The sequence below is a fragment of the Cyrtonyx montezumae genome, unplaced genomic scaffold (genome assembly GCF_038088225.1).
Source record: "Cyrtonyx montezumae isolate F1298 unplaced genomic scaffold, pur_monq_1.0 scaffold_8, whole genome shotgun sequence".
In the NCBI taxonomy this organism is placed as follows: Eukaryota; Metazoa; Chordata; class Aves; order Galliformes; family Odontophoridae; genus Cyrtonyx; species Cyrtonyx montezumae.
This window is the reverse complement of record NW_027072089.1, coordinates 47732178-47757947: the sequence shown is the minus strand read 5'-3', so window position 1 is coordinate 47757947 and position 25770 is coordinate 47732178. Positions and strand designations below refer to the sequence as shown.

The following is a 25770-nucleotide window of genomic DNA, read 5'->3' as shown; positions in this document are numbered from 1 at the left end:
ATTCATCTTCAGAAGCATTAAAGAAAGAGATAAGTTGACTGGAGCAATTTCAAATTCAAGATGTCTTTTCATCCTTACTCTACAAGACAAATTAAATTTGCAAGCATCTAGACCTCAAATCTATTTGCTCTTTAATAATTTAAGTACTAAAAGGTCAAGCAGCTCTTTTCTCTTCCCCCTTATCAAAGTCCAAGTGCTAATGAAAATAACTAAATCCTATCTGCTGCTCATTTTCCACACTGTTGTTTCACTGATGTAAATTAATGCATTATAAGTACCTGGGTCAATGGAATCCTGAAAGAACTTTATGAATGATAGGTTTTACATTTGTATAAATGAGATCATCTTGCTAACAAATTTTATAAAATTAAATCAACTACGATTATACTCGAAATGTTTCACTAATTCTTACAGTTAAATTGGCTTTCCTGAATGCGTAACTGTGCAATTGCCTATGCTGAAAAGGGTTAAACCTAATAAACTGAGCTAGAGCTGCATCAGAACTCTGTTATTCCTCAGAGGTATTAGACATATTTTCTGCTTACTTGAAGTTGTATTATTCCTTTTCCACACCTCTGTATAAGAGAATTCCTACCTGCAATCCAAAAAAATAAAATCTACACTGTAGAGAAAGGTGTTGAAAGTATATCAGCTATTGGTAGGAGCACTGAACTTTCTGAAGGAAAGAAATGTAATTTGGGTTTAATTATGCAATTCTACCATAGAATTCCAATTCTTTGAAAACTGAATACAGAATCTACTTTTATACTGACTGAAACTTAGAGCTCAATCAAAAAAGAAATGCATGGCAATTACTGTAAACTTAGGACTTAAAAATTTCAAATGTTGGAACAAAAAGTGCGGAAAAAGAAAAAAAAAGATGCATTTTCTGAACTGCTTTTTATTTTTATTTTCAAAAAGGTTCAAAATTCAAATGATTATACAGAGATACAGATCTAAACATAATGAGGACCGTAATTTTGTTTAGCAGTTAGACTTACCACGCTTCTCAGATATTTACTGAAACTGAGTTGCTCAAATTAAAATGATCTCTCAATGTTTCCTAAATATACAGACTTTTTTTTTTTTTTTCAGGCAAAGCTGAAAAAATAAAGCATGACAGAAGAGATTCTAACACATTAATCAAATATGCTAAAAGAATTTAGATATTAGAAAAATGAAGCAAAAATTTGGCACTGAACCAACTCAAAAGATTTAAATGTATGTATGTATCTGTTCTTAAATACATGAAATGCTAGGTGTTAATTGCATACTGAATCTTGATATTACTCCACATAACTGGAATGCAGTAGATCACATGTTTTTTAATCAAAGTCTCATTCAAACAAAGTAATTTCCCAGAAGGGCCTACTGGGTAAAAGAGTGGATTTCCAGTTTCTTAAAACAGAATTCCTTAAAGTGGAGAATCTAGGTATTTATCAGTTCAAGTTTATGAATCTGTAAATGCAACTCCTCCAAAAGTAATTTAAAATTGAAAGCAATGGGAAAACAACTGTGGTTACTTTATTGTTGAACAGCTGCCCGATTTTTTCTCTCTTAACTGGTCTTGATGTTTCACTTAACTGGAAGCAATTCTTTGAAGCCATCAGGAGTTTAAGAAAAAAAAAACTACGGAAGAAAAGTGTCCCGACAACCTGAATCTAGACTAAGGCTATCTGGATTTATTTACTAGTATTAATACAACATTTGTGTGTTATCCTAGACAATTAAACAATTTTGTGCCTCAGCTTTCCAGCTGTAAATTGAGTGGAAAGGTTTCTTATCCCCTCTGGACCAGTTTAAATGTTAAAAACTGAAACCTCTTCAAGACCTTCTTTTCTATTCTCCTTGAATATTTTTTTCCCTAGGTAACGTACAAAGCCTGCAAAAGCTTTTAAGATCCAATAACACTGTCCCAATCAGCTCTATCAACTGTTGGACTAGTTTTGCAGACTCTGGTCTAATTTCAAGTTTTCTTCTCTTTATAATTGGTCTCTTCATAGTCTCATAAACATAAATAATTGTTACATTTTACAGATCTACATCTCTCAATTTGTATGTTTGCTTTTCTTAAAATGCCATCAGATTGAAACAACAGAATGACTTAATATACTTATCAACTATTATTTCAGTTATTTATTCCTGTAACCAACCCTACTTCATCAGGATATGCTGAACAAATCATGCTCCAACTGCTGTCATTTTCAGCATAGATGTGAAACCAGTGAACCAAGTGAACAATAGCACTGAACCTCTGGCCAAAGTTAATTTTGCATGTTTTGTCAAAGGGGGAGGCAGACAGTGTTCCACTGTGTTTTTTCTGCCTGTCAGGGCCAGTGCTATATTCAGGATTAGCACTGATAACTTGAAACGTCTGAATGCAGTAATAATTGTTCCCAGGAAGAATATGACCTTAGGATAAGAGTAGTCTGAAGAAGCATTGTACAAGCGCATTGTATACTTGGGAAGAGTGACTTTTTCAGTCCAAACATCAGATGTGAGGCAATCTCCATGAGGCTAAATTTTTAAACATTTATTTATTATTTTGCATTATTTTTCATTTTTGAAAGTGAAGTCTGCCTTCAGGCAGGCAGGTTCAATCTCTACTGCCATATCTATCTGCCAACATTTCACGTTTGACATCATGGGTCAACATAATAAAATAGGAGGTATTACTTTTGGAGCAGCCCTTGTAGCTTGCATTATTATTCCAAGTCATGAGGTTTTAGACAAATAAAACTTCTACAATCTTCAGAAGGTTTCTAAGTCTGCAGGACAGTTGATGCTTCCAGGGTGTAGGAAAGGGACTGAGAACATGTGCTAGTTAGTTGTCAAAACTTGAAAGAATTCATTTTGTTCTGATGATGACTGATGTTATTTTCTGACTTTGTAAATCAAGAGATAAGTCTGGTTAGCTTCTCCAAGGCAATGTCTCTCTTCATTCTCAAGAAGCACTATTACTAGCAACTGAAGTTTCCAGCCCATGGGAAAAGTCTCATATTTAAGAGAGACACAAAACTTTCTGCATCAGATTTCAAGTGAACACAAGAGGGACTAATGTTAAACAGCACCTCCATTGTCATGCAAGGAGCCCTATTTCTCAGATCAATCAGAACAGAAATACCTAAACAGCTGAAAAGGAGGAGATAAGACAGCTTAGGTTCAGCCTCCAGGGATATGGCCAAATGTAAACTCTCAGGTGTTGCAATAAAGCTTTATCTTCATAGACCCAAGTCCACTTGGGAATGGTGTCTAGTTTTTAATGTGAAACTCCTAAGCTTCTTTGTGACTGCCCAACTCTTTCACATGGACAGTTTCAAAGACTGAAAAGTCAAAATTTACAAAGGGAATTTTCTGGAAAAAATATATCTAAGCAAATCTCTCATTAGCACTGCTGTACATATATAAAGGAAATCATGACAGGTCTCCTGTGGGGATTATTATGTCACTACAAGGTAAAGATATTTTGCTTGTTCTTTCCTCCAAGGACAGTCACTAGAGGAGTATATGACAATGCATTAAATTCCCTGGAGAATGAAAATCTTACTACATGATATTTTAATTGCAGCAGTCTAATGTGCTCTGAAAGTGGTAAAGAGTTGGTCACTATGAGATCACCATGAATTGAAATGTCTCTCCCAAACACAGAAAAAAATCTCTTTTGTGAATTGGACTTTCTAGGATTCAATAGAGATGTATGAGCATGGACTCCAAAAATTCTTAGAAGAAAATCTGTAAGTTATAAATACGGGAAAATGACACATGGTCCTTCTACCTTCCAGGGCCAGATGGGTGCTACCTAATTCTGATAACAAAGTCTACTTCATTTATTTCCTTAATTCTTAGTATACAGATTCACCATTTCAGAAAATGTCCAGCAAATCTTCAGTCCTGTAATGTTAGACAATCATGTACCATTCACAAAAGTTTTGTGAGTTTATGATTTCACAGAATCACAGAATTGTAGGGGTTGGAAGAGACCTCTAGAGATCAGCTAGTCCAACCTCCCTGCCACAGCAGCTCCCTAGACCAGGTTGCACACGTCTAGGGGTCCACGCAGGTCTTGAACATCTCCAGAGAAGGGGACTCCACAACCTCTCTGGGCAGTCTGTGCCAGTGCATTTAGATTTAGTTATCATAAATGACTGAAAGTACAGGTTTGAGTTGTTGGAAAATAAATCAAAGAGAGAAGGAAAGACAGAAAAAAAATAAGGAAGTTAGTTTGCAATACTTTTTTTTGATTGTAGACATTTAAGAAATAGTAGTTAGTCTGAGTTCCATCTCACAACATATAGTGTGCTGATGATGGACGGTAGTTTTCAATTTTCTTCAGTTCATCCTTTGCAAAATCAGTATACACAACATATATGCTAAACAATCCTTTTTCAGAACAAGTATTAGTAAACTATTAGAACAACGATAAGAACCATTTGATCTACGCAGGTAAGTGGTGGTTAGACAAAACGTCCAAAATAACCGTGGCGCAAGAGACTGCTTTGCTGTAATGCAGACTCACTGACTGGTAGGGAAGAAGAATCATTCTTAGCCCTCCTAACACCCCTAAATCCTAGATAAATATTGATGAAAAATCATTTTTTCTTATTTCCCATCTTTCTCTTCCCCTCCCCCTCAGGTATAGAGCCATGTGTTTAATTATTATTGACTACTTAAATGCTAGTGCTCAATTAGGACTTATTTGGAAGTGATATTATCATACTGCTATACAAGCATTAAAAAATTCATTAGAATTAGGAAGGATGACAAGGATGCAACTATACCTCCACAATTGCTACATGCCTTTCTGCACTTGGCATTTCTTAATTCTGAAGTAATTTCCTTATTGTTCTCCATAGGGCTACCTACTACTATGTCCTGCTATGGCCAGTTCGATAATTGACAATGTATTAGCAGCTCTCCCGTACTTTGAAATAACAACATAATTGCACCATTGTTTTTTTTTTTGGTTTTTTTTTTTTGCTTTAAGGATAAGTATTTACTGCCCTTTGACACTGTGAAGATAAACGTCTTTTTTCTCCTTATTATTTCTTGTGCTGAAAAAAAATGTTCAAAACCTCTGCAGGCTAAAAGAAAAAACAGGATAAAAAATATACTTACATCCTCTCTGTGACTTGTGCTCTCCACGCTTAACATGGATTTATGAATTTGGTTGCTTATTCTTCAAACTCTCAAATGTCAGGAAAATATAATTTCGCACAGTTTATGTGGTCCTGAACAGAACAAAGTGAGTGCAAAATGACAATAAAATTAAACCTACTTGTAATGGTATTTCTTCACATAACTTGGCACTGGAACATGCTGCCCAGAGAGGTAGCAGATGCCCTGTTCCTGGAGACACTAGAGGTCAGAGGTCAGGCTGAATGAGGCTCTGGGCAATCTGATTTACCTGTAGGTATCTCTTTCATTGCAGGGCAGTTGAACTGGATGACCTTTACAGGTCCCCTGCAATTCAAATGATTCTATGGTTCTGTGTAATTTTGTACAGGTATAACTGATACAAGGCAAGAGAACATCTGGCTCTATATTCATAAATTCTCTCAGGCATTAATGGTGTATTTGCTAGATGAGCAGAAGACATCTCTGATCACAGATCTCCCTGAATGTGCTCCATACTATATCAACGAGATCGAGCTACTATGTACAGACTGCAAGTGAAAAGCTAATAAAGGTGCCTGGATGTGTTTTTTGTTTAGAATGAAGTGGCTATGAGGACACATTTCAACAGTTTTAGCTTACGGGTAGGTAATTGTGTGTGCAAAAATAGGAAGCAAAACTGAGCAAACTGGAACATGTAAGAGTATGGACGAATACACATGGCTCTATGCAGGAATGTAGAGAAAGAAGAAAGCAAAAAGGAAAAGAATGGAATACACTGGAAATAGCTTGAGATGTACCATCACCATTAATAAACAAGAAATGAATGAATAAGGAGGAAAGTTAAAATAAAAATGAACCCAATCTAATACAGACAAACTTTCAGCAAACTTTCTATTTACACTCATGATGATCTACTGAGTATTTTATGAACTGTTCTACCTATTGATACTTGGCTTCCCCCATAAATAACTCCAGTATACGCAAGATTATAGTCTTTCTAAAAGGCACATATGTCACTACATTATTTTTGGCAATATAAAACTTCTCCACTGATGTCTTAAAAGTTCTATAAATAGACTATGAGACTGCAAGTGTCAACTTGAGTATCTTTGCCCAAGAACATGCCATAATCCCATCTGTATTCCACATGTTGCCTGTGATACCCACCTCCCACCCTCAATATGCTCAGTTCCTTTCATTATCTCCCAAATATTGGCTGGAAAAGAGGCAACACATGCTGTGGCTGCTCCTGGGCTATGCATAGACTTGCTGGTATTTGAATTGCAGCACTCTAGTGATGGACCAAATGAACAGGACTAATCATTTCACACTGTAACAAAGCCTATCCATGGATAGTAATCAGCATGGATGGTAATTTCTGTACTATTTGATCTCCTAAAGTGGTAGAAACGTAGTACACAATGTGTACTATGTATGTGTACAAACATTCACAGTGTTTTTTCAAATGTGCTTGAAAACTGACAAGAGATCCAGAATTGATGAGGAAGGAAAAAACATACAGACAGGAGAACAGCGTAAGACATAGGCCTTGTTTTCTTTGGCGTCATTCTTATATTGGGTAAATTATGTAGCACACATAAACCAAGGAGCACTCCATTTTACCAGTGAGCAGGTTTTATTCCTACTCAGCATAAGGGCTTAGTCCCTTTAGACAGCAGATACTATTGATCTCACTCCACCAGGCTTAATGCTCTTAATTTAAAGCCCAGCAGCATCACTTACTTAAATGATGCTGGTCATAACTAAATTAACCTAAGGCTTTGGATTCTCCAGGGCTTTGAGACCAACACTATTGCAGAGCATTAGAAAATGGAGACACTTCCTACCTCTTTTGCAGCCTGTTCATAACATGTATTTAAAATGAATGAAAACCAGGAAGGAATGGTGAGGATAATAATGCCACCAAAAATTTCAGTCACACTTCTGAGATCTTCTGGTGGGCATCATGAAAGGGATGTCTGAAAAATGAGTTACACTCTGCAGACAACAAGCTGTACACACAACTGTTTAGCACGACACTTTCCACGACTGCCCAAACCAGAAATCAACTTTGGTCTCAATCTGCATCATGCCCCACTGCGGCATCTTCTAGGTCATCCTTCCTGCAGGAATAAGACTCCCATTTATAGTAACTAGCACCACACAGTCATCCCCTCTCCTCACTGTCTGAAGAGACATAGCTGCTTTTCCTCCACATCAGAGCTCTCTCTCGGGGAAGAAGTCAGAATCTGGGCTACTTCACTGTATACAAACAAATGAAAAAAAAAAAAACCAACAAAAAAACTTGTTGCAAAGATATATTTTAAGAGTGTATTTTGAGAGGTTACTTATGATATCAGAGAAACTATTTCAAGCACAGTGTACCTTCCATGCTGTCCTGCAAACAAACTGTATCTGAATGAGAGTATTTTTTCAGCAATCACCTATCTGGAATAGGAAGGTAAGAGGGAGAGAGGTGAGAGGAAGAGATGCAGATGGAAAAAAGGAGACAGAGAAGGCAAAGGGGAGGGGAGTTCCTATAAAATCCTGCCTGGAATAGAAACTCCCAGATTGTGTGGGAGGTTTTTATAGTGGAAATGACTGATCAACATATTTATTAAGTTTTAGGAAACATCTATCTCCCAACTTGTTTACAATTTTTAATAGGGTAAGATTGCCTCCACCTATCAAAACATGTATCAAAAACATTTTCTATGGGACTAGTTTAGAGTAACAAAAAAGTCTCAGTCTGAAGAATGCACTTTTTCTTATTCCAGTTTAATGAACAAATAGCACACCAACTTGGATGCTCAGATTTTTACATCTATCATGCCACGGAGGTATTTCTGATTAGCAAACCTCTGAGAACACTATGTAACCCTTAGAACAAAAGGAATATGGCCTAAACCAAGTATGTCTAACCCGAGGCCCACTGTCACATGCAGCTTAGCACTGCTACAGCCTGCTCAGTCCCCTGTGCCACCCTGCAACTGTCACTCAGCACTGACCAAACATCAGTGTGCTACTGAACCCACGTGGAATGAAATCAGGACATGGGGAGGGTGCAGTGCAGTGCCAACTCAAGTTATGGCAGATAGGTTTATGCATTTTGATAACATTGGCTAAACACAGTGCTGTGAAAAACAAAAAAACATGCAGCCATGCTTTCTCTTATGATAAAGGAATTTGGGAACAGGCTTCAAGATTGCAAAAAAAAAATCTTTTTTTTGTATATTTGCAACTCTATTTTCAGTCAACATAGATATACTATAGGCAAATTTTCAAAAAGAATGTATATAGTTTCAATTAGATACTCAACTCAAAAATCTGTTCATGTCGCTCTACTGGACTCCTATAAGTCCTATCTTAAGCAGAGAGAAATACCCAAACTTCACAGTCATGTCTTATTCATGTTATCAGTTTCTGGCAGTACGTACATTCGTGAACAACTGTCTTCAATAATGAAGCACAGGAAGGGCAAAATTTCAGCAAAAAACTGATGAACTCCTGGAGAACTCACTAAGAACTGCAACCACAGCCATCAAACCAGGGCACTGCATTAATGTCACAAAAAGAAGGTCATGTATCCCATTAGTTTTATGGGTTTTTTTTGCTCTCCTTTTTATGATTTAATAAAAAATATGAAAAACTATAATGTTTTATTACTTATTTACATTAACTATACTATATATTTTATGAGGGCTGCTCCAAAAGTAATGCCTCCTATCTTATGATTTTGTCCTACAACATCAGAGGTGGATGCTGGTGGTATGGCAGTAGAGGTTGAACCTTTGACCTATACAGACTGGATCTGTATGAGTTTCAATAAAGCCAAGTGTCAGGTCCTGCATTTCAGTCACAACCCCAGACAACCCTACAGGCTTGGGGAAGAGTGGCTGAAAAAGCTGCCTGACGGAAAGGGACCTTAGTATACTGATGGATACTCAGCTGAATATGAGCCAGTAGTGTGCTCAGGTGGCCAAGAAGGCCGATGGCATCCTGGCCTGTATCAGGAGTGGTGTGGTGCGCAGGACTAACTAATCGTGCCCCTGTACTCAGCACTGGTGAGGCCCTACCTCTAGCACTGTGTTCAGTTATGGGCACCTCAGCACAGAAATGACACTGAGGTGCTGGAGCAGATCCAAAGAAGGGAAACAAGGCTTGTGAAGGCCTTGGAAAATATGCCCTATGAGGAGCAACTGAAGGAATTGGGGCTGTTTAGTTTGGGGAGGAGGAGGCTGAGGGGGGGACCTTATTGCCCTCTACAAATACCTGAAAGATGACTACAGTGTGAGTAAGGTTGGTCTCTTCTCACTGGTGACAGATGACAGGATAAGGGAAATGGTCTCAAGTTGCTCCAGAGGAGGTTTAGGTTGGATGTAAGGAAAAACATCTTTACAGAAAGGGTTGTTAAGCACTGGAATAGGCTTCCCAGGGAGGTGGTTGAGTCACCATCCCTGAATGTGTTTAAAGTCCATTTGGATGTAGCGCTCAGGGACATGATTTAGCAGTGGGTTGTCAGTTAGGGTAGTATGTTTAGGGTGAGGTTTTACTTGATCTTGAGGATTTTTTTCCAAAGTGAACAATTCTATGATTCTGTGGTTCTATTTCCAACAATATTCCATTATATTTTGTAACTGTGTGACAGACGGTAGCAGAGGGGCAGTCTGATAGAATGGTATCTGATATGGAAGTGCACAAGAAGCAGACGGATGTCACCGAATTCTTCCACGTGGAAAAAATTGCACCTACTGACATTCATTGGTACTTTCTGAACATTTATAGAGACCAATCAGTGGTTGTGAGCACAGTGAGATGGTGGGTGGTACATTTCAGCAGTGGCAATGACAACAGTGGATCACCTCCACTGGCACAGGTTTTGATGAACAAGGTATGCAGGCTCTTGCTAATCACTGACAAAAATGCATAGCTAATGTTAGAGACTATGCTGAAAAATAGTGTTCTGTAGCTGAGAATTTCTCTGTCAAACAATGTTACTGTGCTCATTGTATCTGTTGTAGTTTCCATGTAAATGAATAGGAGGGATTACTTTCGGATCAACTTACGAATATGAGGCCCTAAGACAGTTCCTTTTCACTCAGTGTGACCCCAGCAAGCCAAAAGGTTGGACACTCTTGTCTTATGTTGTTCATAAAAATAATAATGAAAACAGATATCACCTGCTCTTGCACAGACTATTTTTGTTAGATGCTATGCATTTGATATAATAAATAGATGCACGATGTTGAATATTTCACTCTTGTAACTTTAATTCTCTTTGTCTTGGTTTGATCGAGATAAGATCAGTCCTAAATTGCTTTGGAATATTAGCTGGGTACCATGAATGTATTTTGTATTCTCTCAACCATAACTCATTACAAGGCACTCACTTGGCATCAATAAGTCACTATCGCTTTTGTGTGCGTACGCATGTGTGAGAGCTTGTGTGTGGCTCAATACCCTGCTGCTAGGCTATTTAGTGATAAAATCTGATATAATAAAATATTAATTACAGCTGAAAGGTTGGGTGAGAAATATGAACTCAATTACAGTCCCATTTTGTGAACAAAGAGCAGGGCTAAAAAATCCTTTAGTTATAGAGGGTTGGGATAATAACAGAACAACTAGAATATTAGACTCAAGCTGAGTACTCCCTAAAAGGCCACCTGTTATTAATCTTCACATCAGGCACAGAATTTCAAGTAAATTAGGTCAGGATGAAAGATATTTTCTGCTGATTTTTTTTTTTTGACTAACTAATTTAAGGATTTCTTTATCTGAGCACTTTTTTTCTTTGATGTCATTGCAATTTAGTAATTAGAAATTTGTAACAAGCATAAGGACATAGCAGTTATAATTAAAGGTTAGGTATTATGCACACCATACAAAAGTGTCACCTTAACATGGTACAAAAATAGATAATAACCAACAGTTGATTCTGAATGTCTTTGATTCAATCAGATTGGCTCTTTCCCAGTGCCAAGCTGTTGCAGATGTGGGTTTGCCATCTCACAAAGCCAAGGTTTTTACAGAATACACCAGCAGTGGAACATAAATTAAGAGTACTAATAATGTGTTACTGTTCTGTTCAATTTACCTGGATGAGTTGAATTACTGAAGATTTAATAGAATATGACCAGATTGTAAGGAAACACAACTGTGAGCCAAAGTTACTCCAAACCAAATAGTATGACCTTGAAATCCTGCATTTAGTAGTGAATTGTAAGGACTGAGAAAGCTTATCTATTACTGCAGGCTAAAATGTGCCATTCTATCATAAAATAAGATTTGCACTATCTGAAGAATCGAATGCTTGAAGGTTTGATTTTTTAATGGTGTTTTCAGTTTCACTGAATTTTGCTGAGACTGTGACAATATACTTTGGTGCCAGGCCAAAATGCATGCTTTCAGTGAGTTTACATTTATGATACTTGCAACAATCCAACAACCATTTCAAAGCTTCTTAATCAGCTTTCTGCTCTTTTGCTTAATTTCTTTTTAAAAAGAACACAGGAAAATGGTTAAGTTCATAAATACAAGGAGAGAAAAGTATCTTGGAACAGCAAGCAAGATGCTTTTATAAGCCAATATTACACTATTTAACCAGTTTTCAGGTTGCCAAGGCCAATTTATAAAACAACTGGAAAGCATGGAATAAGGAGTAAAGTCTTGTCAGAGATTAAAAGAAATGAAAGAAAACAAAACTGTCTAAAATTGTTTAGTCTAAGAAAGAATGAATTTAGAATGGATTTGAAGGAAATATTCAGAACTGAAAGCCATAGCAGAGCTAACTGATCCTTTCTTTTCAATCTGTCATGGTGAAAGTATTGATGCACAATGCTGTTAGGAAAAAGCAAATGAAATTCTTGGTGTCTGCATGCAGACAAACAAATATGCAGCTACCAGGGACATCATGCAGCCCATCTCAGCAAAATCAGTAGTAGCATTTCTGAAAGACTATGCCTGGCTCCCTAATGCTCAAGGATAGCACACTGTAGCTTGCAAACTGTAGGTTTGCTTCTGACTAGAACGGAAAAGTTCATTACAACACACCTTCAGCTTGAGACATCAGGCTCTACCTCGTTCGTTCTTGCTCTGAAAGTCTGGGTGAAAAGAGGAAACAAGCTAGTTCTTTTTTCTCATTGTATATGATAGAATGCTATGTGCCAGTCTTCACAAGTTAGATACAGAATAGATCTACCATGGTCTAAATGACCAGTTCATTTGGATTCCTAAGAAAACACACATTAGAATATATCTACCTATTAAGGGTATTACTAGCTCTTTAAAACCATGTGTGATCAATATCTTAAGTCCTTTTGACTAAATTTTGCAATTCACGATTTATTTATTTTTTAAAGGAAATACTTTATTATGCTTTTTTCCTGAACAGCCCTCAAGAAAATCAATACCAATGCAAAAATAAGGTGTAAGAACAATAAAAATAACTTCTGAAAATTTAAGTGGTTATCTTAAAGAACAGAAAGATTTCCTTACTTCTACACCCATACAGAAATGGTACACTACTGCTCTTTCCTCTGTGCTCAACTCCCAGTTTGTGTTTATTATATACAATGCTGCATCCAGAGCCATGATTTTCTATCTGTTTTTTGCAAATTCCTAGAGCTGTACAGTTTGCAAAAGCCAAGAAAAACAAATGTATGGTTTATAGATGTAAAATCACAGTATAAGGATTTATACACCCTATGCAATATCTTCAGGGGTTCACAAGTTCAAAAAATAATTTCTGCTAAGAAAAATGGACTACAAGGAAGCAATACTCTATTTCAATATTTCCCATTAAGACACCAACTCCCAGCATGCCATGCTTATGCCCTGGAGAACATATAAGAGCTGTGGACACTGAAATCTAACAACATTCATGAGTGTAACTATAGGGACTTGCATAGCTCTCACTTATGAATGCAAAATAATACTCTCATACAAATTGAGCAAGAAGCTTGGGTACTATGCAGAAATGAAGAATTAGTATTTAGAACAGGAGATCATCTACTAACGGATCTATGACACAATATTAACATGAAAGCAGCAATAACTTTTTATATTCCACAAAGCTATACACTATAAATCTACTACTGAATTGGGCTGGGGGTTAAAGCAAATAAATGTATTAAAATGAGTAGTTTTTAAGTTGAAGAAGAACACTTACTTTCTCCTTTCTTCAAGGATGCTCTGTAACCTGCTGGCTTATGTGCAGCACAGGAAAGAAGCATTTGCTGAGACAGCTAAATGAATACACAAGCCAATTGCAACATGTTTTTAGATTCAACGCCTGAAAACTGTTTACTGCTCATTAAAGCACTCATAGTGCAGATAAAGTTTCTCATCTATTCAACCAGGGGATACAACATGGAGCACTGAGAGCCCGGCTCAAATAGCTTTGCTGTGGTGGTTTAAGATGTCTCATTTGTCCATTCTCTCCTTCTTCCATTTGCTATGCTTTCACAGTAGACTCACTGGAAAGCAGCATATGCATATGCTTCAAACTACAACTCAGAAGCCCAGTGGTATCACTTAGGCAACCCTGGGCATAGACACATGTACTCTTGACAACTCTGCTATGGGAGAAATGACCATAGCAAAAATAACTACAACAGAATTCTCTTCTCTCACTGCTATCATCTCTTTACACAACTTTAATGCAGTGGGTCCTGGTCCAGGAATTTGGAAATGGAGATTACTGTCTGTGTTGATTTTCATCCTTTCTTCTCTACAGAAAAGCTCTGCAGGGCACTTTAATCAGTGGTGCAGAATGGTGCAGGCAGATAGAGAAAACCAGTCAGCTTCTGTGGCATTGTCCCCAGTTTCTCAGGACTTGTGTATAAATACATGGCTGACCTTCTCTTCTGTCAGTGAAGGTGTAACTCCTTCTTCCTGCACTGGGACTGATTCTGGTAGGATTAGGCAGCATAGAAATGCTGGCAGCTTGACACTGTACAGCTCTTCTCACAGGAAAATTGGCCATAGATAAAAGCTTCTGCACAGTTTAGGCTTAGAACAGCTGTTAAATACAGATGAGATTCTGGCCTTGTGCTTCTACTACCTCATGAGGCTAATCTTGAAAACAGCTCCTGATCTAGATGTGAGAACACAATTCATTCACCCTCATCTTATTTCCCTGTGGCAATTTCTCCCCAGATTCCACATTTTTATAATGCCTCAGACATCAAACCTACTCTTCTCTGAGACTGTTTCAGGCTGAGGCATTTATATCGCTGCTGTCTGAACAGTTGCTGCTTTCAGTTGTACAGCCCAGTAAGTGATTTTGTTTTTCATGTCATTTAACGTAATCCACTTGAGCAGATTAGCTTTTACTTAGCAATGCTTTAAAGACATGATGCTTGTTGCAAATGCCGGTGATTTCCTTTCTTGCTTAAATGAACACTGTAGCAAAAGGAAAGTTGTCATGAAAATCTTTAGGAAAATGAATAATCTTTTACCATCTAGTATGGGAAATGTCTGTTCATCTCCAAGCACTTTGATAGCTTTTCTTTCCCTTTCTGAGTAGCATTCCTCTTTACTCTTTGGTCTCTTTTAACACTACTTAATATTGTAAAACAAACCTCACAGAACAGTTCAATCAAATACCAAGAGTTAGGAAATCCTTCTAATGACTTTGCCCTGTAAACCACAGTCCTCCTCCCATGCATTTTGTATCAGTAACAGAACTTCTTCTAAAGCAGTCTTCGAGAGTTTGCTAGAGAATAAAGTGCTCATACAAATTTCCTCACAAAAAACAATACCAGAAGAAAAAAATCCTAAGGTCAACTGCAGTATGAAGATACACCATTGTAAGAGAACTCAACTTAAATGGTATAGGTTCTTTCTGTGTTGTAACCTGAATTGTATAAAAAAGCTGACTTACAGCTCTCTGATGAAGATAGCGTGTGACCCTCTTAACAAGGCTTGTGCTGTCTAGTGAGAGGATGACAAGGAGAGAAAAATGAAAAGGAGAGTTTTGGCATCACAGTGCCATGTGACTGACTTTCACAAAATACTGCATCATATAATCATTTATTTCAAGTTGTCTAGCCTCACCTTCCTGACATTTTTGTCCATATCTGTTCCAGAGTTTCAGTTCACTATGGGATTTAATTCAAGCCATGCACATGTTTATTTACATCTTCTCTTAACTGAAATAGTTCTTTACTTGCTCTGAAGGTTATTCCTCTAACATGCTTTGGAAAATAACCATATTTTCTGTTCATATTATCTGTCTGGCCAAAATAAGTCTAGCTCTCTCACTCACCCCACATGTAACACAAGTTTGCCAGCTCCCTGATCATTCATGCCATAACACGCCGCGGCTCTGGTGCTATTAAAAATCAGTATTTGCAGATCAGAGAAATGCACAGCAGTTTATGAGCCCCTGCCAGTGTCTTCTATAATGGCATTTATAGACTGTCACCTTTGCAGGGAAGCCCACCTGCTGTGTGCACTCTATTTGCCAATTTCACAGCCATGCCACATTTTGATGACTCACAGTCACACCACAAGCTATTAAACCACTTTTTTCTCCTGTTATTTCCAAAAGTGAGCCTCCATCTTGCAGAATATATCGTTGTTATTAGCTCATAAAAGCAAAACTTTGCATTTCATCCTATTTGCAGGAGATGAATCCTGAAGGCTATTCACTATTCTCTGTAAAGCATTCCAATTCAATGCTGCAGGATCTACTTTTACTGCCAAATGGTTTACAGCGTGCTATATTTATATGTGACACATATAAACAAAACAAGCAGTATGTCATTGTGTCACTTCTGGTTGATAATTCAGCCCTTCACTATATAGTACAATGAACGTGTACTTGCATCATGGTCACTGTTCTGGAGCTCCTGTGAGACACATAAAAATACACAGTTAAACATTTCTGGAAGAAAAGCAACCTATTATCAAGAACCATGACAGATGGTTCTATGATAAAGCATAGAAAGACTGGTGTGTAACATCACCAAGGCTCTAGTATCCAGAGGGACCAAAGAACTTCCAATACTAGCCTCAGCCTCCTCCTCCCCAATGAGACTGACCTGAGTGCTTAATTAGTCAAATAGTTGAACAATTGTTAAAAACATGCCACAGCATTACGGGAATTCTGAACAGGTCACTCAGCACTGGGGCTGCGAACACACACAAAAGTACCACATGCCTACTGTGATACTCATCTTCAAAAAAAGACTTTGAAATGTCTCCAGAAAGTACATCCCCAAATAATCATGTTCAGCAGTCGCTAAGGGAAATGTAGCTACACAGAAGAGATTCCGTTTTCAGTCCTTCCACAACACACAGTAAAGCAGAAACAAGTCCCTCACATACTTCAGTAAATATAGGATAACACATCCCTTTTTGTGTTTTCAAGGAGCACTCTGGTGGTTCCTTGTTGGAATTCATAAGTTCATAAGTTCATAAGTTCATAAGGTTGGAAAGGACCTATAAGATCATCTAGTCCAACCATCCTCCTATCACTATCTCTACCCAACTACTAAATTAAGTCCTTAAGCACCTCATCTAAACGCTTCTTGAACAGCGCTAGGGATGGTGCCTCAACCACCTCCCTAGGCAGGCCATTCCAGTGCCTGACCACTCTTTCAGAAAAGAAATGCTTCCTGAGGTCTAATCTAAATCTTCCCTGGCGCAACTTGTGGCCATTCCCTCTCGTCCTGTCATTACTTATCAGGGAGAAGAGGCCTACCCCCTCCTCACCACAACCCCCCTTCAGGAAGTGGTAGAGTGCTATAAGGTCTCCTCTGAGCCTCCTCTTCTCCAGACTAAACAATCCCAGCTCCCTCAGCCGCTCCTCATAAGACTTGTGCTCCAGGCCCCTCACCAGTTTTGTTGCCCTTCTCTGAACACGCTCCAGGGCCTCAATGTCCTTCTTGTAGTGAGGGGCCCAAAACTGAACACAGTACTCGAGGTGCGGCCGCACCAGAGCTGAGTACAGGGGGATGATCACCTCCCTGCTCCTGCTGGCTACACTATTTCTAATACAGGCCAGGATGCTGTTGGCCTTCTTAGCCACCTGTGCACACTGCCGGCTCATGTTGAGCCGAGCATCAACCAACACCCCCAGGTCCTTTTCCTCTATATATCCTTCAAGCCATTCTGCCCCAAGCCTATAGCATTGCATGGGGTTATTGTGGCCAAAGTGCAGGACCCGGCACTTGGTCTTATTGAACCTCATCCCATTTTGCTCAGCCCAGCTGTTCAGCCTATCCAAATCCCTCTGAAGGGCCTCCCTACCCTCAGGCAGTTTGACACATCCTCCCAGCTTTGTGTCATCTGCAAACTTACTGAGGGTACACTCAATTCCCTCATCTAGGTCATCAATAAAGATATTAAACAAGATGGGCCCCAAAACTGACCCTTGGGGGACACCACTCGTTACAGGACGCCAGCTGGACTTAACTCCATTAACCACTACCCTCTGGGCACGGCCCTCCAGCCAGTTCTCCACCCAGAGAAGAGTGAACCTGTCCACACCACGGGCTGCCAGTTTCCTTAGGAGAATACTGTGGGAGACCGTGTCAAAGGCCTTGCTGAAGTCCAGGTAGACTACATCAACAGCCTTTCCCTCATCTACCTGTCTGGTCACCCAGTCATAGAAGGAGATGAGGTTGGACAAGCACGACCTGCCCCTGGTGAACCCGTGCTGGCTGGGTCTGATCCCTTTATTGCCATGCACGTGTCGTGTGATCTCCCTCAATATCATCTGTTCCATAACTTTCCCTGATACCGAGGTCAGGCTGACAGGCCTGTAGTTCCCCGGGTCTTCCTTACGGCCTTTCTTGAAGATGGGAGTCACATCGGCAAGCCGATTTCAGTCAATCGGCAACCGATTCAACCGATTTCAATCGGCAACCGAATTCAGTCATGACTGCTCTTTTTTCGGAATATCCTAATGGTCTGGGCAATGTTCTCAGAAGCTAGAGATCAGCATATTGAGAGTCTTTCACCATTTCACTCCCAACTGTAAGCAACCCAATGTGCCCTCCTGCTGATATTGGCCTATGTGCAGACTGAAGTACAAAAATAACAGGAGAGCATTAATGATGGAACCTGTCTGATAAAATGGAACTTACCCTAATCCTGACAAATATTTCTGTTTTTACTCGATGACCATCAAAACCAACGTATTAAAAATAGAGGGAGAAAGGAATAAGTCCTGAAATTGGGTCTATTGGTTGCTTCAGGAATTTTGTGCTCCTAGTTTGATGGTTGGACTAGATGATCGTAGAGGTCTTTTCCAACATTCTATGGTTCTAGTTGTTTACTGAGAACACAGCAAAAGCTGAGAACCTTGCTGACTTGCTAAGACTGAGCTGTCTAAAATCCATGTAGTCTAAAAGCAACTCAGGATATTAAGTAGACCAATGGTACACCATCCTCCTGGTTAAATGGTTTGAATGGCCCCCAGCAGGGCTTTAGAATCAGACAGTTACTGCTCTCCACACACTTTATGGACGTGGATCAGGGCCCACGCCCAGCTAGCTGTCTGGAGTTGTCCATTCTGTTGTGGAGCTGAACATGGACAGTCTACAGTCAGTTGGCCTCAGTGTCAAAGAATGGTACAAAGCATTCAAAAGTCAAAAGGAAATAGGCAGGCCTAAGGTCTGAACTCAAGTAGGCTAAATATGGTCCTTGAATGTCTAAGCAGATGTTCCTTGGAAAGTGGTCATGGAAAAGTAACACAATTTTCTTCTGTGTGCACTTAGTGACTGAGCCATTCATTTTAATAAGCAGATTTAATAAAAACATGCTTTATTGATTCTGACTGGAGTTGGCATTCCATAGCTAGTGGAACATGGTATGAGTTCCAAGAGTTTATTATTCACAAACTGAACTGCTACTGGGCTTCAGCTCTCATCACGGACACTGGAAAATCCCAATGGTCCACAGGAAGTCAGTGGAGAACAGTCTAGTTGAACTGGACTGCCATGCTCTCAGAATGAGAATTAAGCAACACAGAGAAGAGAAGCATTTTACCTGAGGCCCTCAACACAAGAAGGACATGGACCTGTTGGGTGTGGGTCCAGAAGAGGGCCAGTACAAAAATTAAACACACACACACAAAACAAACAAACAAAAAAAACCCTGCAAGCTTTGTGGCAAGGTGGGGGTCAGCCACTTCTCCCATGTAACTAGAAGTAGGATTAGAGGGAATGGCCTCAAACTCCTCAGATCTTGGAGGTCTTTTCCAACGTTGGTTTTTCTATGGTTCTAAGCACAGCATCATGACAATGCTGCTGATTTTTAAGTTGTCAATTTATATCCAAACCCTTAAGAAGGTACTGGTTAGTTATGAAAATGAAAAAAATCTTTTCATATATATGGAATAATCTACTCTCTTTTGTTCTGGAATTGCTCCAGCTAGCATGCTTTATTTATTTTAGATTAATTTCTATTAATTGCAATGCTAAGTGACAGATAGCACTGTGTTGGGTTTGCAATGACACAAGAATCAATACTGCATTTACATCACAGTAAAAAGACTGGAAATTTTCGAACTTGTCAGCAGGACATGTGAAGCTGCACTGCACATACCTAGGCAACATACCGTAAATTCTAACTCAAGTCAGAGTTAAAACCCAAGGACAAGTTCTACTACGTAACAAAAAAGAGTTACTGCAATTTTACAACACAAGCAATTATTGTACTGTACCCTCAATGAAACCAAAATTGACCCTTCTGCTATAAATAATTATACTTGTTGCTATAAAGAAGTGATAATTATGGGCACCAATAAAACCCCATCCCTTCTGTATCACAGACAGCCTGAAAGAAGTTAGCTCGCTGGCTTGCAGGTTGTAAAACTATGATTTGGAAATATAGCCTGTGGGCAGGAGCTGACCCAATAGCTTACAATTCAACTCTTTATGTTTACAGATCCTTAAACTATAGAAATGATGCCTGTGACAAGTAAATAAAAAAAAAAAAAAAAAAGTAAGTTCCCTTCATGCTCTTTAGGCCTCCTGGTCTCACAGTATTTCAAAAAGTTGTATTTTCAACATGGTATTTCAGAGTACTAGTGAGTTAGTAATGCTCCTTGAACATGTACAGAAACATTATTTCAACATAACCATTTATCTATCCTAAATCCAACAAATACCACCTAGAATGTTTTATCAGTGAGTTTCTGGAAGGCCAAAGTTCATTTTTCAGTTTTCTGGGAAGCTTTCCAAATCTCTCCCATTAAATACATTTGATGTTTTTCTCCTTAGCCATGTCTACATGAGATTTTCTTATTACTATGTTACTACTCATGTCATGTCACTGGGACTAGCAGGAAATTACAAAAACATGTTTGCATTATATAACATGCTAGGTAGGAACTGTGAGAGGTCAGAGCTAAAAACACAGATTTAGCAGTGCTTTTATTTGCATATGCTGTTGCTGTGTTTTTGCCCACACAGAGTGCTGTAACATGCCTCTTATTGTGCAAATCAGCATTCTTCCATTTCAAAGCTCACTTGTTCACTTATTCTGAATTTATAATCATAGTGCTGCCTGTCTCTATAATACATGCATGAGAATGAGTTGGCTCTTTTACCGTGCATCACAGAAATTCAGACTGAGATAGCAGTACCTCTTTTCTGAAAAGTGGATTGTGCATGTGAGGCCCAGCCCTGTGCCTCCCATCTACTCACAACAATGTGAGTGCCCCATGGTCACTTCAGGGCTATGGAAAATATCCTGAAACATTTCCATTCAGACTGCCTGAAGTCCTGCTTTTTGAGTTCCAGCGATATCTGACACTGGTCCCAAGCAGCCTGGATTGCTTGCTAGCTTTTGTACATTAGCAAGTGTACAAAACTTGCTGGCTTCAAGGATAAAAACAGTGGCTTCCCTGGAAGCCTGTCAGACTTTTTTCCCAAAAGAAGATTTCTGAGAGACTGTCTCTAAGGCTTCAGATGATCCCATTTCTTCCTATGGAATGTCTGAACAGTGCTGCACATCCTAAACTTCATGCAATGGAAATTAAGATGAACCTTGCTGCTTCTATCCCAAGGACTGTTTGCAGGCTGTTTCAATTCCAGATATGATGATGAACCTGGTATTTACAGTGTGTCTCCAAAGGCCTGGATTAGAGCAATGAGAAATATAAATCTCTGTGGAATTTAGACAATCTGAACACATCACGAAGTGTTTATTTTACCCAACAAAGTAATTGAAAGGAGTACTTATCACTTTAGATAATATGTATTTTGAAATGTCTGTGGCAGTTTTCAGCTGCACTTCAAAATCCCTAATAACTGAATAAAGTCTTTTAGGTTGAAATATAAATTACTTCTTCAGGGAAGAGTGATTAAAAGTAAGAAGTTTCAAAATCAGGCTCTTTGGATAAAGAGATGTTTCACTCATTTTCCCAGTATGGGCTGTTCCTTTTTTAGGTCAAGCAACTTGTGCATTGAAGAAGTTGGTGGTATCGATGATAAAGTGAATGAATGAAGAATAGAAAGACTGTCTTCATTCCAGCACACTCCCAACTTGTGTGGTTTGGTTTATCTGTGTGTGATTTCTTTCTGTTTTCTTCAAGGTTCTTTTTAAGTACACCTGTGCAGCCTGGTCTATGGAGCCTGCTTTGGCAGGGGGTTGGTCTAGATGACCTTTAGGGGTCCCTTTCAACTCCTACAATTCTGTGATTCTGTAATTGCTGCAGTTGTGTCTCTCATCCTGTCTTGCTTTAAAGTCCTAGGAGCTGTAGGACTTCTCCCACGTACTCAGGCATGAAGGCACTTTGGCAAACAAAACGCCATGTACTGCATCCAGGATGAAGTTAGCTGATACAATTGGCTCTGCATGGACATCCTCTTCAGGATGGAAGAAGAAGGTACCAGCTGTTTGTGGTGTCCATAAGCGCAAAAGAATGGCTAAATGGATCATTCTTTATTTCATTATCTGGTTAGAAGAGTTTTATGGGGCAAGTCCAGCTCAGAGAAGCTCTGCATTGCAAGATGAGAAAGGTCATGCCCTAATCACAAACATCCACAGAGAAGAAGGCAGAGGAGAGTGTGGATGGTCTCATCTTGTTTCTCATCATTCTTACCTCTTCCCCTAGCATGCTGTTCCTAGAGGCCTCGCTGTCACCAAAATCTGTGGGATGTTTATACTTCGGTTTTTTGAGGACGTGGCACTGAATGCCACAAAGAGAGTGGTGGTGTGACGGCATTTTTCTGATTATGCCAGTCAGATAAAAGTAGTGGAAACACTCAACCTTTATCATACCAAGACTGAATGGACATCTATGTGACAAAGAAAAGTTGCTTCTGCTGCTGCTAAAAGCTTGCAGGAAAACTTTTCCTGAGAAGGTCACACGAACCTTTTTTAATGTAATGCGGCAAACAATCAAAAGCTCTTTCTAACATAGATGAACACATAAATAACACTAATTGCTTGCAGTCATCGAGCATTACCATTTTCATTCCAGACTTCTGCAATAAGCAAGCATTCCTTTGTTGAAGTAACTGGAACTGACCTATCTATGCACCTGCAGACAATTTGGTCCCACATTTGGCCCTTCCATAAAAATATTACTTGTATATTTTTAAAGCAAACTCTTTAGAACTTTACTGACTCATACACATCCTTTTAAAAAAGAATATCCACAGTAACACAGGTAATACACAATTTCCACAGAACCATAATCTTAAATTAAAAAAAAAAAGCCTCAAGAGCTATAGTCATTCTAGAAATCTCCGTAGCTTAGCCAACTGTTAAGTACATATATTCATCATTACTGAATGCACTACTGCTTTAAACATACATAATTCCAAAATAATCTCCTAGAAGTAAACACAGCAACAGCCATAAAACCCAAAATCACGGACAAACTGAGCAGTATTTGTTGTATTAAAACTCTGACAAAATAGATTTTAATCATGACCAGTTGTACAAATTCTAAAACAACCTGGAATGCCATTTGGCCTTCGTGATTAATGTGTACTTTATCATTGTAAACAGAGCTTCCTGAACATGTCTAGAAATTCTGCTTTTTGAAGCAACATTTAAACAATCAGTGTACCCTTTCTTTCCTTTTATGTCATGGTGGTTGTGAGGGGATTCTAAATAAGTCAGGAGATAGCAGGATTTTTCATATTTGATTAGAGAAAAATAATTTAATTGCAGAATAAAAGTTGGAATTCTGAGTGGCCTCAGGTATTAGCTTCATTGCCTTGAATGTGATAACTTGTTCTCTCCTTATCCATCTCAGGAATTATGTGATCTGGCTGATGTGCTGATCAATACAAAAACAGCAATCATTTATACTGCAAGTTTAGTGTAGTTTCAAAAACCTGCATTAACCAAGCTGGTGCTTGTAGGAGGATCAATACACAAGGCATCACTCTTAGTGATGTGCATAAATGAGGTATGACTAAACTTCTCACACCCAGCGAATACAGATTGAGAAGATAACATTCATAAGCAGAATGTGCTCTGCAAGCAATGCCACAACATGCTTCAGAGTGCAATGCAAAATAAAATGCTAAAATTGCTGATAAATTCCTATTTTAATTTCCACTTTCTGTTTCACAAGGTATTTACATTAAGAGTTTGAAGGCAGCAGTCATTTCAGGACCTGCTGCAAAAGACCTCTGTAAATTTGCTACCATGTGTTTACCTCTTTTTGTCAGTTCTATAGCTTCATGTTACTTTAAATCTCTCTATTTTCTTAACCACTCATCCACTCATTTGGTGTTCTTAATCTCCTAACTAGCTTCCTTTTAATGCCCGTGAAGCTTCTGATGTTTCTCCATTGCTATAGGAATTAATCACTTTCAGTTCATGATTCAGTTAGAAGAAATTAAACTGCTTTTTCCTTTTTTTTAAATGACCTAATAAGTGTGTTTAAGCAACAGTAAGTCCAAATATTATTATTTTGATCCAGATGCTTGAATTCAGGACTACACTACAGCTTTATAGCATGAAGTAACGCAAACAGAAAATCTGCTAAATTAGTTTTGCTGTATCTGTCTTAATTGCTTTCTGATTTCTTCTCAGCTTGTTCAGACTTACCAGTGTTACATTTTTTACAGTTGTCTGAATGAGAATTTCCTAAAATAATCCATCCATCCATACAAACATATCAATACAACAATGAATATTGCAAAATAATAATAATAATAAAAATTTCTGAAAACAACCACCCCCCCCCCCAAAAAAAAAAAAAATTATGTATATATAAATACAGGAGATCTGTATTTACCAAGAATTACCAAAAACCTCAGCAGCAAGATGGGAATAACTGGTAATTATTCACTGCAGCTGGAAATGCTTCCCAATAGTAACAAAAAGATAAACCATTATTAAGGCTACACGATTAGTCAAAAGGAGAAACTGCTTCAACCTCTGAAAAACCTGTATTTTTCCCATCTGTATTTTCCTCTGTTCAGAGTATTGAGCTCCTTACTGGTTATGATTCAAAGTAATATAACCATTCCTCTGTTTTCTTCACTGAAAAGCAGGCATCTTGTATCACAACAGATATAAGACTTACATGGTAACGTGCATCTTGCTGTGAAATAAACCACAGCAAACTGGAAATTTCATTAAGAGCTACTATATAACATTAAAGAGTGGAAGCTACTAGTTTTCCAGTGCTTTTTTTTTTCTGTACTTCTGCTCTCACGGTCAAGTAAATGTAAATACTTCATGAATTGTACAATACATATTTTTAGAAGTGGTTAACTTCCTAGGAACTGATTATCTTACATTTGTGAAGTAAACAAGAAAAGACAATATCATAGACAGTAGCTCAGCATAGAAAATGTGATATGCCCTTGAACTTATAACTCTGCAGTAAGCAATTACCTTAAAGAAGCCACCCACACAACAGAACTATGGCTTTGTTCCTTATCTTCAAAGAACAAGCCACTTGCATCTGGATCAAATCCTTTAAACAATACAGGAACACTCAACATCAAAGCACTTTCATTTTCTTCAGTTATTTAATTTAATTAGAGCTAATACAGACACGAATGTAGACACTGATTGCTGTGTAGAAAATCCCCAGAAAACATGTTCACGAAATTAATCAATTTGGTTTTAATTTTATAAAGCTTTTTCCCCCAGTACCTGACAGGAGCTCCTCTGCTCTGTGCAGGTTTCAGCAAGACTGTCACAGTGCTGTCAGTTTGATTCAAAGGTGTCTCGAGTTCATACGGTGGCATAGAGGGTGCTAGAATAAAAAAGGAAAAGAAGCAAAAATAATCATTATTCCTGTACTACTTCTTTCAGGAGCTGTATCTTTATTTGAGTATGTAATTGTAAAGAGTTCTGCAAATATAAAGACTGTATAAAGGTTTAATATGCTTTCACTTACAGTACAAGAAAACTTTTAAATAATTTCAGTAAAAAAAATAGAAATAAAAATAAATCCAGGCTCACTGACAATTACAAAATAGCCAACAGCTCCCAAGTTTTCAGTAAGTACTGAGGGTTCATAAGTGTGAAACGAATTATTATTTTTTTAATTATTTAAATAAGAGCATCTACAAACGTGTATGCAAAAGTGGCTGTATTTTTTGAAACTGTGAGTCCAGCTTTCTCAGTATGTCAGTGGTAGTAGGATACACTCCTGGAACTTGTCATTTCTGCTGCAGCTGTCATGGGCTTACTGTCCACCACAGATATCATTTATGA

General features: G+C 38.4%; 1 protein-coding gene across 8 annotated transcripts in view; it reads right to left on the bottom strand.

Moving 5' to 3' along the window:
* The window catches only part of PTPRM (protein tyrosine phosphatase receptor type M), a 449220-nt gene that overhangs the window by 181206 nt on the left and 242244 nt on the right, over positions 1-25770 (bottom strand). For all 8 annotated transcript variants that reach the window (XM_065752038.1, XM_065752030.1, XM_065752031.1 and 5 more), the window contains exon 11: positions 25204-25306. In XM_065752038.1, the coding sequence (XP_065608110.1) occupies positions 25204-25306 (103 nt within the window). The remainder of the gene's footprint in view (positions 1-25203; positions 25307-25770) is intronic.